This window comes from Rhinolophus hipposideros (assembly GCF_964194185.1).
Source record: "Rhinolophus hipposideros genome assembly, chromosome: 10".
NCBI lineage: Eukaryota > Metazoa > Chordata > Mammalia > Chiroptera > Rhinolophidae > Rhinolophus > Rhinolophus hipposideros.
Genome location: NC_138056.1, coordinates 34,549,550 through 34,564,360, shown reverse-complemented (window position 1 = coordinate 34,564,360; position 14,811 = coordinate 34,549,550). Strand labels below are relative to the sequence as shown.

Below are 14,811 nucleotides of genomic sequence, written 5' to 3'. Positions count from 1 at the left end.
CAAATATGAAAATGAGTAATGAGTATCACAGTCATTATATATTATCTACATGATCACATTCTTTATCTTTCCTCTCTGAATCTGGATTTATAAGAACCACAAGAAAAAAATTTGCTCATGACACAGTTATTAGAATTTTCAATTAAGTTGAGATGGACTTAATTATTTCATTTTTTGTTCATTTACTGCTTAGCCCTTCAAACTTCCTAAATGTATATCCACCCTAGTTTATGGAGCTCTTTCAAATATTGTATCCTAATCTTTCTGGTTCCACTCCTCAAGAACAGTAATCTTCTGGCCCCCAAATTTTAATGAAAAATGACCACGGGATAGCAGTTTTCCATTCCATTTACCACCCACCCCTTTGGTAAGACTGATGCCGAAAGCAGATGAGCTAACCCTCTGTTCTGAGGTCCAGCCCTTGGATTTCTAAAAGACCATTTGAAGGAGTTACCTACAGTTTACATATGCTTTTAATATCACAGCTGACAATAGCAGCTCCGAAGCACATGTTCTGCTGACTAATTTGGTGGGGCATAATATGAATGACCTTTGGTCACTAGATGGGTCAGGATCATTCATTTCAAAACACATTCCAAGCTCACGGAGCTTGCAGTCTGGTAGGGTGAACAGACAGGTAAATAAGCAATTATAACACAGTGTGATAATTTTTATAATAAAGGCATTAACTTACTTAACCTGGAGAATTGGGGAAGGCTTCCCAGGAGAGGTGGCACTCAAGCCCAGTCTTGAAGGGTAAGGAGGAGTTACCCAAGTGAATGAAAGTTCAGGGAAAGGAAGCATCAGGTACAAAGGCAAGGAGGCATGAGAGTGCACGAACCATTCAGGACACTGCAAGCTGACCATCTGACTAGCATAGAATGCCTGGCAGATGGCCGATGACGCTGGAGAGGGAAGCAGGAAACAGATCCTAAAGGGTTTTGTATGGCATATGATTCCTTCCCCAAGCTGTAGCTGTCATTTGTCTCTGAAATACTTGAGAATAATTTTATTTACACACCTGCTTATAACTTATAAGCAGTTAATAATTTTATTTACACACCTGCTTATAACTTATAAGCAGTTATAACTTATAACTGTTTCCAAATCCTAATACTGCTTTACTTCAAAGCATAGTTGTACTTGTCCTTTTGCTCTCTACTCATCACCATCTTGCTGATTACTACAATAACAACGACCATGTATGAGAGTTTACTCTGTGCCAGACACTGTTACTAAATGCTTTATTTAAATTATCTAATTAAGTCACAGCAAGAAAAAGCACAGCTTTGGAGTCGATCGGGGTTCAAATCTCAGTTTTGCCCTTATTAGACATGTAACGTCAGACAAACCAGTTAACCTCACTGAGTCTTAAGATTCCTCATCTATTAATTTGGAAAACCACCACCTCCTTCTCAGGGTGTTTTTAAATTTTAAATGAGATATGCAAAGCATTTAATACATATAGTAGTCAGTCAATATAAAATTACAATTGCTATTACTATGGTTGTGTCACTTATGCAAAAATATAATCAGTTGGTGTCTACACATGAAACCAGCAGAGGGAGCCTCTAATCCATTTCGGGCTTCACGGCCAAGGTAAGCATACCTATCCATGGATATTACTATCTCTGGGAGGAAGTAGAAGACAGGATAAAAAGTGATCTGTTACTGGGATCTAGACGGGAGACAGGGAGATGGGTTGGGAAGTACATAGGTAGCGTCAGTGGTATCGGTAATTTTCTTAATTGACTGTGGATTAATGAATGTTTATACTAGTATTATGCTTTAAAACATATGTATACATTATATGCATTTTGTATGGGTCAATATTACATAATATTAAAGTGATTGCAACTAACGTGCACCTACATCTCTTTATTTCTAGTTTCTAGTTGAGAGCTGAGGACAGAACTTCCATATCCCTTCCTTGTGCTTTTATCCTACTTCCCTGGGACCTCTCTCATAGCAAATCAATACTGTTTTTTATTATAGTCATTTCCTTTATTGGACTCTACGCTTCCTAAAGACAGGTTCAGGTTTTTGTACTTCTGTGTACTAGCTCTAACAGTAGTCAGCACAGTTCCTTAGGTTTCTTTACTGCCACGTCATCCTTTATTTTCTCCTTACAATTTGTGATGTTAATGCAACCATCCTGTGAAATGTATTAAAAAATTGTAACTTATTTGGGGCACTATTACATAAATTTCGGTATATCTGGTAGTTAAAAAGAATGAATGAGACCTATATATTCTTATACATAGATCATTTCCAATCATTTCCAAGTCATATTAACAAGTAAAAGAACAAGGTGGAGAATGATACATGATTTCATACATGTACTTGTCTATGCACAGAACATTTCTGGAAGGTTACACAAGAAGCTGCTAACTGATTGCTTCTAGAGAAGGAATGGGTGTCTGGCATAGAAGGGTGACTTATTTTTCACTGCCTATATTTGTGTGCTATTTAATTTTTTTGCAATGTGAATGACTTTTTCAACTAAAAGAATAGCTTAACAATTTACACTTTTAATAAGGAGAAGGTGCACAATGTTAAAATTGGATGAGAATAAACAGCAGTTTAACAAAAGAATAATGCCATGAGACAATATATGGTTAATTACCATAAGCTAGCAGTAGCTTTTAGCTCAAAGGAATGAAGAAATCACTGTGGAGTGATGTGATCATGAAAAGCTTCATAATGTAAGTAAAGGCGGCTTGACCAAGGCTTTGAAGGATGAGATTTAAATATGCAGAGAGATTTGAATATGAAGACGATGGGGGAGGTGGATGCAGTGGGCAAAGGTCGCTGTGGCTGAAGCAAAGCTGTGGGGTGGGGGGACTGGAAGGCACAGGACCTCCGTTTCAGGACCTCCTCTGACCCGGAAAGCTGTAGGCTCTTGGGCAGGTCACTTACCATCCCTGCATCCATTGCTGGCTCCCGAAAACAAAATATAATTGATGATCCCTTGGGTCCCGCCCAGCTCTCTAATAACATGACTACCTCCATAACTATAATGGGGAAGGAAGAATAGGGCTACATTTTGGGACTCCTTCAATGCCAAGCAAAGCAATTTCATGGTTTGGTCAGAGGAAGCCAGTGAAAGTTTTTGAAAAGAGGAATATGATTTAGGAATACTGAATTAATATATGAAAGGATACAGTAAACACTATGAAAGTTTTGGCTAATATCATTATTAATCTGGCATCATTTACAGCGTAGACTAGAGGGGAAAGAGCAAACTAACTGGGAGATTTGCAATAATCAGATAAACAAAAGATCAGCTTAGACCAGAACTCAAATGGAGTAAAGTAAAGTAAAATTTAGGGTCTTGGGTTTGTTTGAAACCCTAGACCAGGGGTGTCCAAACTTTTTTCAACGTTTTTCACCAAGGGCCATATGCAGTAAAATACACAAAAAGCCAGGCCACTCACTCGAGGTGAAGTACATATTGCCTCACCTGGTTTATTTAAGTAAACTAAATATATTTTTGGAATTTGCTGCGGGCCAATTAACAATGGATCATGGGCTGCAGTTGGCCAGGGGGCCGCAGTTTGGACACCCCTGCCCTAGACATTCGTTACTCTACTACATCTGTTGCAAGTTCTTGTTTGCTACTATTTTCTAGGGTCCTATTGATTAGTGCTTCCTGTCAGGCAGCATTATGAGCCTGAAAAGTAGTTCTGCTTTAATCACACAGCCAAGTTTTGTAAAAGTTTATTCTATAACCTTTCTAGCATTGAATTTTCTAGGTAGCCAGTGCAGATTTATACAGATTTAAAATGCTGCTATATTTTCTTAAAATAATTTTCTTAAAAATACCACATGACAAAATTAGAAAACACAGAAAAGTACACAATTTTCAAAAGTTACCTCTAACCCAGATATAACAACTGTTAATATTTAGCATCAAAGCATATAGGAAGCTTTAAATTCTAAGAAAATAGTTTTGAGAACATATACAACTTGACTAAGGGGTCACGACTAATCTTAAACTTACAGAAAAGTAAATATAAGTAGAATAACGTGTTTCAAGGAGTCTATTCACAATATAGGTAGGACATGTTACACAGAAGGCACTCAAATGTGGAACAAAAACCAACTAAGCTCCACAATTCTTGAGTCCCCAGATATATCTGAATATCATGGCCACTGGTGATTTCGGCCACTGGTGAAAATGTGTTTCTTACCTTTGTCTTCTCCCTGCTCACCAATAACCCATACTTCTTTTCCTGAAGTCTGTGCCTTCAACACATTTGTAATAATATACTGTAATCTCTGTGAATCCAGATTGCATCCAATTCCAATCACTCGATTTGCAGGAAACGTACTCAGTTTCCATGTCACATAGGTCATGATTTCCACTAAATATTGCATACAAGGTGAAAATGTAGAGATTTTTAAAAATATACTCCTAGCCTAGTTCATAAACAAATATTTATTATTTTAATAAGTATACGAGAACTTGTACATACTGTTCTTAGGTCTAAAAGCAATATAAGGCATAATATATTTTTAATGTATATTAAAAACACAAACCAGATTTCAGCATGATTTAACATCACTTTGTTGTTAAATATAAATTAAGAGTAGAAAACAGATAATTTCCTAGTATAGTTAAGCAAGGAAGAGGAAAACTGGGCACAGAATACTGGAAGATAATTTTGTTTTCATTGATCAAGTTCTCTTTTACATCTATCTTAAGCTGAATTTTAATTTCTATCTTTAAGTTAAAATATGGAATCATATATCACCACTATGCAGTATAGCATTGTGAACAAAAACACAACTTTTTCTTACATGCCACAAGATGTCAGGAATTAAAAGAGACCAGTGTCTCTCAACCAATTACTATAGGAAAACAAGTGAAATGCATACCACACTCCTATATTGGGAACATTTAAAAATGTGTTCACTAATTTGAGTCCAGCACCACATCTAACTCTTTGAAGATATTTCTTTTTTAAGTAAAACAATTTCAAATACAAAAAAGAGCATGCACTCTTGCATGCTCACTAACATTTTATGACACTTTGGAATTAACAAAAGATCTTTCACATAAGCCAGTATTTTTCTCTTGGGTGTTTTAACGATTTTTCTCACTGAGGGAAGCATGGCTAACAACCTGGAACATAATAATATTACATTAAAAAAAATCATAATTTGTAACCTTCCAGTTAATGCCAGTTGTAAGAAATAACTTGTTGAAAAGATATGGAAATACTGTAGTGTTCATTATAAGAGCAATTTAGGTGAATACTCCAGCCGTCCCTTTATAATCTAGTTTTATGACTTTCATGAGTAATGGCAACTCTACTGATGCACTGGACCGTCAATTTCATTTAAAATAAAACCTTTTACCTGGTTGAGATGCAACGAGCAGGACACTGTGTTGACTATAATGTCCCAGAGCAGGGACAAGGGCTCTGAACAGATCCACGTTTCTCTGCACCACGCCCAGGTAGGACTGAGAACTACCCAGCGAGTTAACTGTGAAGATGACCACCTTGGAATTAGCGGAGGCAGACAAATCTAATGAATAAAGAGAAACAGTGTGAGCTCAAGATGTAGGTTTTGACCAGGTCTGAGTTCAGGACAACGAGGTTTTTCTTCTCTACAAGCAGAGAGCTTTTAGGTGTACCTGCCCTCAGGTCCATCCTATTTCCATAGGAAGTATACAAAGTGCTGAAGTTTGCCACCAGAAAGAGGATTAAGAGCATAAGTGTATCCCAAGGTGGGGAAAGAGAGCAATAAAGCCAAATAAATTATAGGATCCAGAACCCACAGATAAGAAATTAACGATTTTTACATAATTCACATCTCTCTCTCTCTCTCTCTCTCTCTCTCTCTCTCTCTCTCTCTCTCTCTTTCTCTTTCTCTCACTCTCTCTCTCCTCTTTAGAAATATCTGCCCTCAGTGTCTTCATTCCCCTCAAGCCTCACATGGGGCTCTCCTGAGCAGCAGTCAGATTCAATGATTTCTAGGGTTGCCTGCATTTCTAGTTTTCCAGAGTGAAAAGAAAAGACCAAAAAAATGAAAAGAAAAAATAAAAGACCATCACTATCTTGGTATGGACTCTTATGCAAACCCAGAAATTTCAAATGTCATGGGAATAAGACACATAAACAGAATTTTGCGTCAGTGCCATTTAGCTACAAAGACTCTGGTTGAAGTCGCCACTATCATCAAAAGTGACTGACTCCCCCCTGCAACATTCTGGGTAACAAGAAGAGAAGGGAAAGGGCTGTATGGAGGACTCTTGGGGGAATAGTTCCATGTCTGTGATTTTTCCCGCTGTTTCAGTAACTGATGGTCACTGGAATGATCAATCCCGCCCAATTCAGTGCTTTTACAAATCGAGACCATGTGAAAGAGTTCTGAAAATGGAAGTGCTTCAAAGACCTTGATATCTGTTTATTCTCTTGGAGTTCACAAGCAAGTTTTGTTGTTGCTAAATTTGTTATGGAGCCGCAAAGCTACTGAAATCACTTCTTTACCCAATCGGACTACTTTTGAGAATCTTCAGTGTGTGTCTTTTTTATAAAATGTATTTCAGGGCCGGCCCGGTGGCTCAGGCGGTTGGAGCTCCATGCTCCTAACGCCGAAGGCTGTCGGTTCAATTCCCACATGGACCAGTGGGCTCTCAACCACAAGGTTGCCAGTTCAACTCCTCCACTCTCGCACTGGATGGTGGGCAGCGCCCCCTGCAACTAAGGTTGAACACGGCACCTTGAGCTGAGCTGCCTCCCGGATGGCTCAGTTGGCTGGAGCGCAGGCTCTCAACCACAAGGTTGCCAGTTCGATTCCTCGATTCCCGTAAGGGATGGTGGGCTGTGCCCCCTGCAACTAGTAATGGCAACTGGACCTGGAGCTGAGCTGCGTCCTCCACAGCTAAGACTGAAAGGACAACAACTTGACTTGGGAAAAAACAACTTGACCTGGAAGTACACACTGTTCCCCAATAAAGCCCTGTTCCCCTTTCCCAATAAAATCTTTTTAAAAAAATGTATTTCAGAGAATTGACTGGGTGGTGAACACACAATGGGATTTATAGATGATGTAATCCAGAATTGTACACCTGAAATCTATGTAAATTTACTAACAATTGTCACCCCAATAAATTTAATTTTTTAAAAAAATGTATTTCAGAGCAAAGGAAAGTCACCAATGGTAAATTTTATGTTATATCCATTTTAGCACAATTTTTTTAAAAGGAGGGATAAAAATATTAAGTGCATGAAACAAGTGCAGAACCGGTTTCCCTAGTCTGACTCTTGAAACAACTACTCTTAACAATTCCTTGGTATTTCTCCAGATTTAGTCTATGCATATACAAGCATGAGTGTTTATGTATGCAATATAGTATATTTGCATGCTCATATGTACATATGTATATCCCCCGAATGTTTTAGTAGCTACTTAAAAAATATCCAAATGGAGCAAAGTGCAATTCTCGGATGATCAGTCAGTTGCAATCATCAATGCCTGTCATGATGGGGACTAAAATTGTCATGATTGGAACTAAAATTTTCAAGTGAGCTTAATTTCCCAAAATTATTAACGTACTTCACCATATCCTAGAACATATTTAGGAGATGTTAGTTAACGTTATATTTAAAATGACTTCATGGAACAGTAATTTAATAAGTGTTACCAGGAATGCCCAGCCAAAATTAACAAGGGGAACCTGAAACTTGCCCCAAGATAGTGTGCACTCAGTCCGCATTCCCTCCTTGGCGACAAGCGCCATGCCCTACATATCCACTCCAAGGATTCTATTCTTTCAATTATCTGAAACAATGGTTATTGATGGTTAATGAAACACACAGGAGGAAACAATTTCCTCAGGTCCTAAATGGCCTCACAGCCTCTAGGGTCCATGTACTAAACAGTCCCCTAAAGTCATTTGGAAAAGTTAAGAGATCCCTTAAGAATTTCAGTACCTGAAAATGACAGGCACAAGGGAATAACCCGCTCCCTCAGGGATCCTCTAGTCGAAGCCTAAGAAAGGATCATTAAAGCAACTATTGCACTCTTTCTAGAGACAGAAAATGAAGTCATTGTATCCTACAGGGATCCTACAGGCATCCTACAGGGATCCAGAGGCTCGCTAGCACTATTACACCGAAGTTTTATAACCTAGAGGTATAACTTCAACTTTAGTTCTTAGTACATTTAGGCTTGTGAAACCATTATGCCTCAACCTTTTACTTGGAAAATATGGTCAAGGAATACAAGGGACCAAAGTAAGGAAAGGCAAAGAAAAGCCAGACAACTACAACATATTACAAACTGGCTTTCACTATCACCTGGTTTCGGAAGGTTAGAATAAACACTTTCTAGTTCAATGGTCTTCCAGTTTTTTTGATCATGCATCCCTGGTAATGAAATATTTTTAAGTCCACATCCCCAAATATAGTATTTACCTACATACACTGAGGGTGCCAAAAAAATATATACACATTTTAAGAGATGTTATCAATGCTCAAGCAGTAGTTCGCCGTAATCGGAAGTGTCTGGACAGTGATGGTAACCACTTTGAGCACCTTTTGTAATTGTAGAAGTCAAACATGACCTGTATTCATCTTTTGTTATCAGTCTATATTGAGTATTACAATTACTACAGTTTTTTTCTTTCTTAAAATGTGTATACATTTTTCAGGCACCCTCTGTATATGCCTGTACTAATTTATTATGTACATTATAAAATATATGTAATATTTTTAAATTAAAAATTACTTTTTTAACATTTAAAATTTTATTTATTAATTATACAGAAATGTTTTTTGTTTTTATTAAAACTTATTTTAACAATATATTTTTTCCCAGATAAGGAAAAACTAAAGGAGTACATACCGCACCACCAAACTAGTATTACAAGAAATGTTAAAGGCACTTCTTTAAGAAGAAAAAAAGATAAAAAATATGAATAATAAAATGGCAATCACTACAACCAATAATTACTTTAAATGTAAATGGATTAAATGCTCCATCAAAAGACAGAGGGTGGCTGAATGGATAAGAAAACAAGACCCTTACACAGGCCGCCTACAAGAGATTCACTTCAGATCAAAAGACACACACAGACTGAAAGCAAAGGGATGGAAAAAAATATTTCATGAAGATGTAAATGATAGAAAAAAAACTGGGGTAGCAATACTTATACCAGACAAAATAGATTTTAAAACGAAGAGACAAAGAAGGACCCAGCAATTCCACTTCTGGGTATTTACCCAAAGAAAACCAAAACACTAATTTGAAAAGACATATACATACATATGTTCATCGCAGCATTATTTACAATGGCCAAGACACGGAAGCAACCAAGTGCCCGTCAATAGATGAATGGATAAAGAAGTGGTACATTGAATGTTACTCAGCTATAAAAAAGAATGAAATTTTGCCATCTGCGACAACATGGATAGACCTAAAGGGTATTAAGTGAAATAAGTCACACAGAGAAAGACAAATACTATATGATCTCACTTATATGCGGAATCTAAAAAAATAAATAATAAATAAATGAACAAACAAACTCACAGAGAACAAACAGACACAGAGAACATTTTAATGGTTGCTAGATGGAAGGGGGATGAGGGTAGGGAGATGGGTGAAAAAGGAGAAGAGATTAAGAAGGACAAATTGGGAGTTACAAAATAGTGACAGGGAGATAAAGTATAGCATAGGAAATACAGTCAATAGTAATGTAAGAAGTATGCATGTTGTCAGATGGGTACTAAGTTTATCAGAGTCATATAAGTGTCTAATCACTATGTTGTACACCTGAAACTAATATAATATTGTCAACTGTAATTGAAAAATAAAAGAATACTTAAAAAGCAAACAAAAAAAAAACCTCAATATATTTTTAGTGAAAGCAATGTGAATTGAATTTTTTTAAAAATTTTGATTTAGTACTTTGCTTTATACCAAGAGGCAAGTATTATTCCCACTTTATAGATGATCAAACTGAACTTTGAGAGATTATATAATCTGACATATGTCAGAGGTATAGTGTGGCAGAGCTAGGATACACTCCTGCATCTGTCTAACTTTAAAATCAGTGTTCTTAACCATTATGAAAAAGCAAGCAATCAGAAAAAACAAATTTATACTAAAGTGTAAGCCAGAGACAGAGAACAAATAAATCCAATCTGATAATCAACTGCAGCCTCTGAATGACTCTGGGTAAGTCACTTAACTTATTTGAATCTTAGGGGATTTGGACTAGGTGCATTGGCATTACAATCTAGGATGCTAGGCAAAGCATAGAGGATTTTTAGGGCAGTGAAAGAACTCTATGATACGATAATGGTGGATACAGGTCATTATAGATTTGTCCATACCACCCATAGAATGTACAACACCAAGAGTAAATCCTAATGTAAACTATTAACTTTGGATGATAATGACGTATCCAGGTAGCTTCATCAATTGTATCACTCAGGTAGGGGATGCTGACAAGGGGGGAGGCTATGCATATGTGGGAGCAGGGGGTATATGGGAAATCTCTGCGCATTCTGCTCATTATTGCTCTGAACGTATAACTGCTTTAAAAAATAAAGTCTATTTTAAAAAATTCTAGAACTTAAATATGAAAGCAAACAAAGCATCCATCTTTTAAGCAGAATAACCAGACCTTTGCTTATCTCCACATTTGGAAGGTTGAAGATATCAAGGTCCATCATCCCTCCTTTAGTCCCTTCTGAGAGGTCTAAGAGGACAAGTCTGTCTGCAATGCCCTGTACAATAAGAAAAAGAACAACATTACACTGGACATGGCCGGTTACTCAATTTTAATTCATTCAGAAGGGAGGGCTCATGTGCTGTCAGATGAGGCAAAAGTAACACAATAGCAATAAGAGGACATACAAGCAAGATACCATGAACTGAATAATGTGATCCTTTAGGCTTGACTGAACACTGGTATCTAACAGGGCTGACTCAGAAGTCACAGATGCAGGTTTCTTTTGATGGAATGAGTAATAAAGATGATTTGGTACACTGTGCTTGCTATTGTTCTTGGGCTGACGTTTTCATTTTGATGTCATAATGTACCTTCTGAAAGAAATTAGAGTGATTTTTTTTGGGTCTATTTTAGCATCAAGTCAACACTATTGCCAAGTTTCTCTTGAAAAAAAGGATAATAACCATAAATCTAAAAGGAAATCCCATTATCATGCAGTACTCTCCCCAGACAGCTCACGGAAAATACCTGCACGTGCCTGTAGGTGGCTCTCTGGGTGCCATGATGGGCTGACCCGTACATGGAACTACCAGAAGTCAGTTTACCTTTGTGCAAAGTCTTTCCAAAGTAGTAAGGGAGGTGAGGATGTCTCCCACCTTAGAGTGCAGGGGCAAGAGTACCCAGGGACCTACTAGGCTATCAGGTAGAAAGTACAGAAGTTAAGAAAACAACCCAGCTATACTACTTTTTAGCTCTGTAATGCTGGGCAAGTCACTGAACTTGGCCTTACTTCATGGGTTTGAGGATTAATTATAAGACATAGGGCTGGCAGAGAGCAGTCCTCTCTAAATTGTACCTATTAATTTTATTATTGTTAACCACACTTGTAAGAGAAATGCAAAGAAAACTATGAGTTACCATTTTTCATTTATCAGACAGGCAAAGATCCAAAAATTTAACAATAAAAAACAGGTATTTTCATATGCTGTAAATATGAGACTAAATTGGTATAATTGACATGGGAGATAATTTGACAATTTTTATCAAAATTTTAAAATACAGTAACTCCTTTAACCCCGAATCTCATTTATAGAAATTATCCTACAAGTTTATTAGCACATGTGTCTAATGATACAATATATATACATATATTCAAAAGACTAGAAACCACCTAAATGCCAATAGATAACAACAACAATTATAATGAGGCAGTATAACATAGTGGTTTGGAGCACAGCTTCTCAAGCTTTCAGGGTTCGCATTAAATAGATTAGTGAAGTACATGGATCACCAGGGATTTTGTTTAAATGCAGGTTCTATAAATAAATTGCCTAGCTTCAAATCCTGGCTGCATTTATTAGCAGTGTGACTGAGCAAGTGGGTACCTCCCTATGCCCTGGTTTCTTCACTTGTAAAATGGCAGTAATGATGGTATCTAAGCCACAGGGCTGCTCTAAAAATGAGTGCCTGGCACCCAGTAAGCATTCAGTAAAGGTTAGTTACTGCTGGTACCACGATTCCTTCATACCACTGTCACTATTATGACTGCTATTGTACTATTTGAATGTTGTACCTTGTATGAAAACATTGTTTAAAAAAGAAAAATGGAAACAATGTTCCATCTAGATAGTTCACAAAGGAATACTGATAGTAAGACTCTTAAATAGTTAAAGCAACATGACTTTAAAGGGCCTTTCTATACTTAATAAAAATGAAGAAAATTGACAAAACTCAGTACTGTTAAGGATATTAAAAATCAGGTCAGTGTGCACTTTTTTATTAGCAGCATAAATTAGTGCTTTCTGAAGAACCATCTAGCAATACGTAATAAGTGCCATAAAAACCATTCATGCCCTCTGACTAGCTAGTACTATTTTTGAAATTATGTACACCTACAAGAAAATCCAGATGAGAAAATAAGAATTTGTAAAGCAATGTTTACAGAAGTATTCTGTTTAGTAACAAAGGAACTGACAACAATTCAAATTCCAATTAAGAGGGAACAGTATATTCAGATGGAGGGTGGAGTAAATGAAACTATAATATGTCAAAAGTTAGTATATATTGTTCTGAGCAGCCAGCTTTTAAATTTTTCTAGCTCCCTGGATACAATTTAATTATTTGCTTGAAGTAGAATGTACCTCCAAGACATACATGAGCCTTAAATAAAAGAAATTAGATGATAAAGAAAGGGAAGAATTTAGATGGCAAACAATCAAATTTTAATAGTAAAGAAAACCAAATGCCAGGTACCAAATAAACAAGAGGACAGCTATTCTACTCTTGGCTACATCCCTCAAATGACATAACAGACATGCTGTTACCAGCATACTGGGCGCTGGAGGGGCTTTTGAACCGCTCTAGAAGGGGATTCAAATGCCTTTCGGAAAATAATTTATACAGAAAAAATCTAGTAAAAAGAACTGATGAAAAGTAAACAAATCTCAAACTAGTAAAATGTCAACTCAGGAATTACAGTCCTAAAATAAAGTACACACAAGAAAAAGGCAATCTTAACAAAAATGCTAATTTTAGAAAGAGCTAAAATTATTAAATAAGAGTTTAATTAAAGCAGCACAACAGAAAACAAAAGAGTTTGTGACTCCGTCAGATGAGGTTAAATTGAGGTTTCCCTTGGATTAGGATGATGAGCTCATTGTTCAAACCACTTTTTCAAAGTCTATTCCATGACTAGTAATTAAGAGGCAGCATCCCTGAGGAGAGTTTTCAACTATTTTTTTGTCAACTAACTATAGTGTAAGACAAAATGAGGTTTTCCCACAGAACGAAATTAAGCCATTACTTCTTCTATGTTAAATATAAACTACCTAAAAGTGTTGCAATATAACAAATTTATAACCACTATGCTTACATACCTTGGCTGAAATTGCTAATGTGCAGGCAACTCCCAGTTCTCCACCTCCAACCACAGTAATTTTATTAATTGTTTTATTCTCATAATTTGCCCAGTTCTTTGAATTTATGTCTGATACACCTAGAAAGCAAAGTGAATGATCATGAGAACTTAAAAAATACACCAAACTTCAATAATTTTGACAGAAAACACTGTGCTATCATGTTTCCCTGAAAATAAGACCTAGGAGACCATCAGCTCTAATGAGTCTTTTGGAGCAAAAATTAATGTAAGACCCAGTCTTATATAAGACCTGGTATTACATAATATAATATAATATAATATAATATAATATAATATAATATAATATTATATTATATTATATTCTTATATTATTATATAATATTATAGTCTTACGAGACCGGGTATTATATTATATTATATTATATTATATTATATTATATAAAACTGGGTCTTATATTAATTTTTGCTGCAAAAGACGCATTAGAGCTGATGGTCCGGCTAGGTCTGATTTTCGGGGAAACATGGTAGTTCATAATAGTCACTCAAAAATACTTGTTGAACATACGAAATGCAAGAAAGACAGGAATCTCTAAGACTAAATAGACGCTACTCTTTTTTTTTCCAAGGAGAGCACAGCTCACAATGGCCCATGTGGGGATCGAACTGGCAATCTTGATGCTAACAGCACTACTCTCTAACCAACTGAGCTAACCGGCTACCCCTAAGGCTATTCTTTTAAAAAGAATATATGCGGTCTGACAATTAAATTCAGGAACTCATTCTAGAAAAAGTGCTACATACCTCATTGCTGAATATCACTATGGCCACTTTCGAAGTACTCCCCTTAGGAAGTTATGCACTGATGCCAGTGCCTAGTCCACCCTTCAAAGCAATTTTGGAACTCTTTTTCTGGAATAGCCATCAGAGCTGTTGTCGTATTACCCTTGATGTCCTGAATGTCATCAAAATATCTTCCTTTCAATATTACCTTTATCTTCGGGTAAAGAAAGAAGCCATTGGGGCCAGATCAGGTGAGTAGGGAGGGTGTTCCAATATGGTTATTTGCTTACTGGCTAAGAACTCCCCCACAGACAGTGCCGTGTGAGCGGGTGCATTGTGATGGAAGAGCCATGAACTGTTGGCAAGAAGTTCAGGTTGTCAAACTTTTTCACGCAGACTTTTCAGCACTTCTAAATAAACTTGGTTAACGGTCCAGTTGGTACAAATTCATAATGAATAATTC

At 36.7% G+C, this 14,811-nt stretch overlaps 1 protein-coding gene across 6 annotated transcripts in view; it reads right to left on the bottom strand.

Moving 5' to 3' along the window:
* Positions 1 to 14,811, bottom strand: part of UEVLD (UEV and lactate/malate dehyrogenase domains) — a 44,491-nt gene that overhangs the window by 7,637 nt on the left and 22,043 nt on the right. For 4 of the 6 annotated variants that reach the window (XM_081062465.1, XM_081062466.1, XM_081062468.1 and 1 more), the window contains exons 6-9: positions 13,567 to 13,685; positions 10,643 to 10,745; positions 5,365 to 5,535; positions 4,194 to 4,367 (exon numbers count right to left, since the gene is read on the bottom strand). In XM_081062465.1, coding sequence (XP_080918591.1) covers positions 4,194 to 4,367; positions 5,365 to 5,535; positions 10,643 to 10,745; positions 13,567 to 13,685 — 567 coding nt within the window. Of the gene's footprint in view, positions 1 to 694; positions 906 to 4,193; positions 4,368 to 5,364; positions 5,536 to 10,642; positions 10,746 to 13,566; positions 13,686 to 14,811 lie in introns of all 6 variants that reach the window. The other 2 variants (XR_013994166.1, XR_013994167.1) reach the window with 1 other exon arrangement.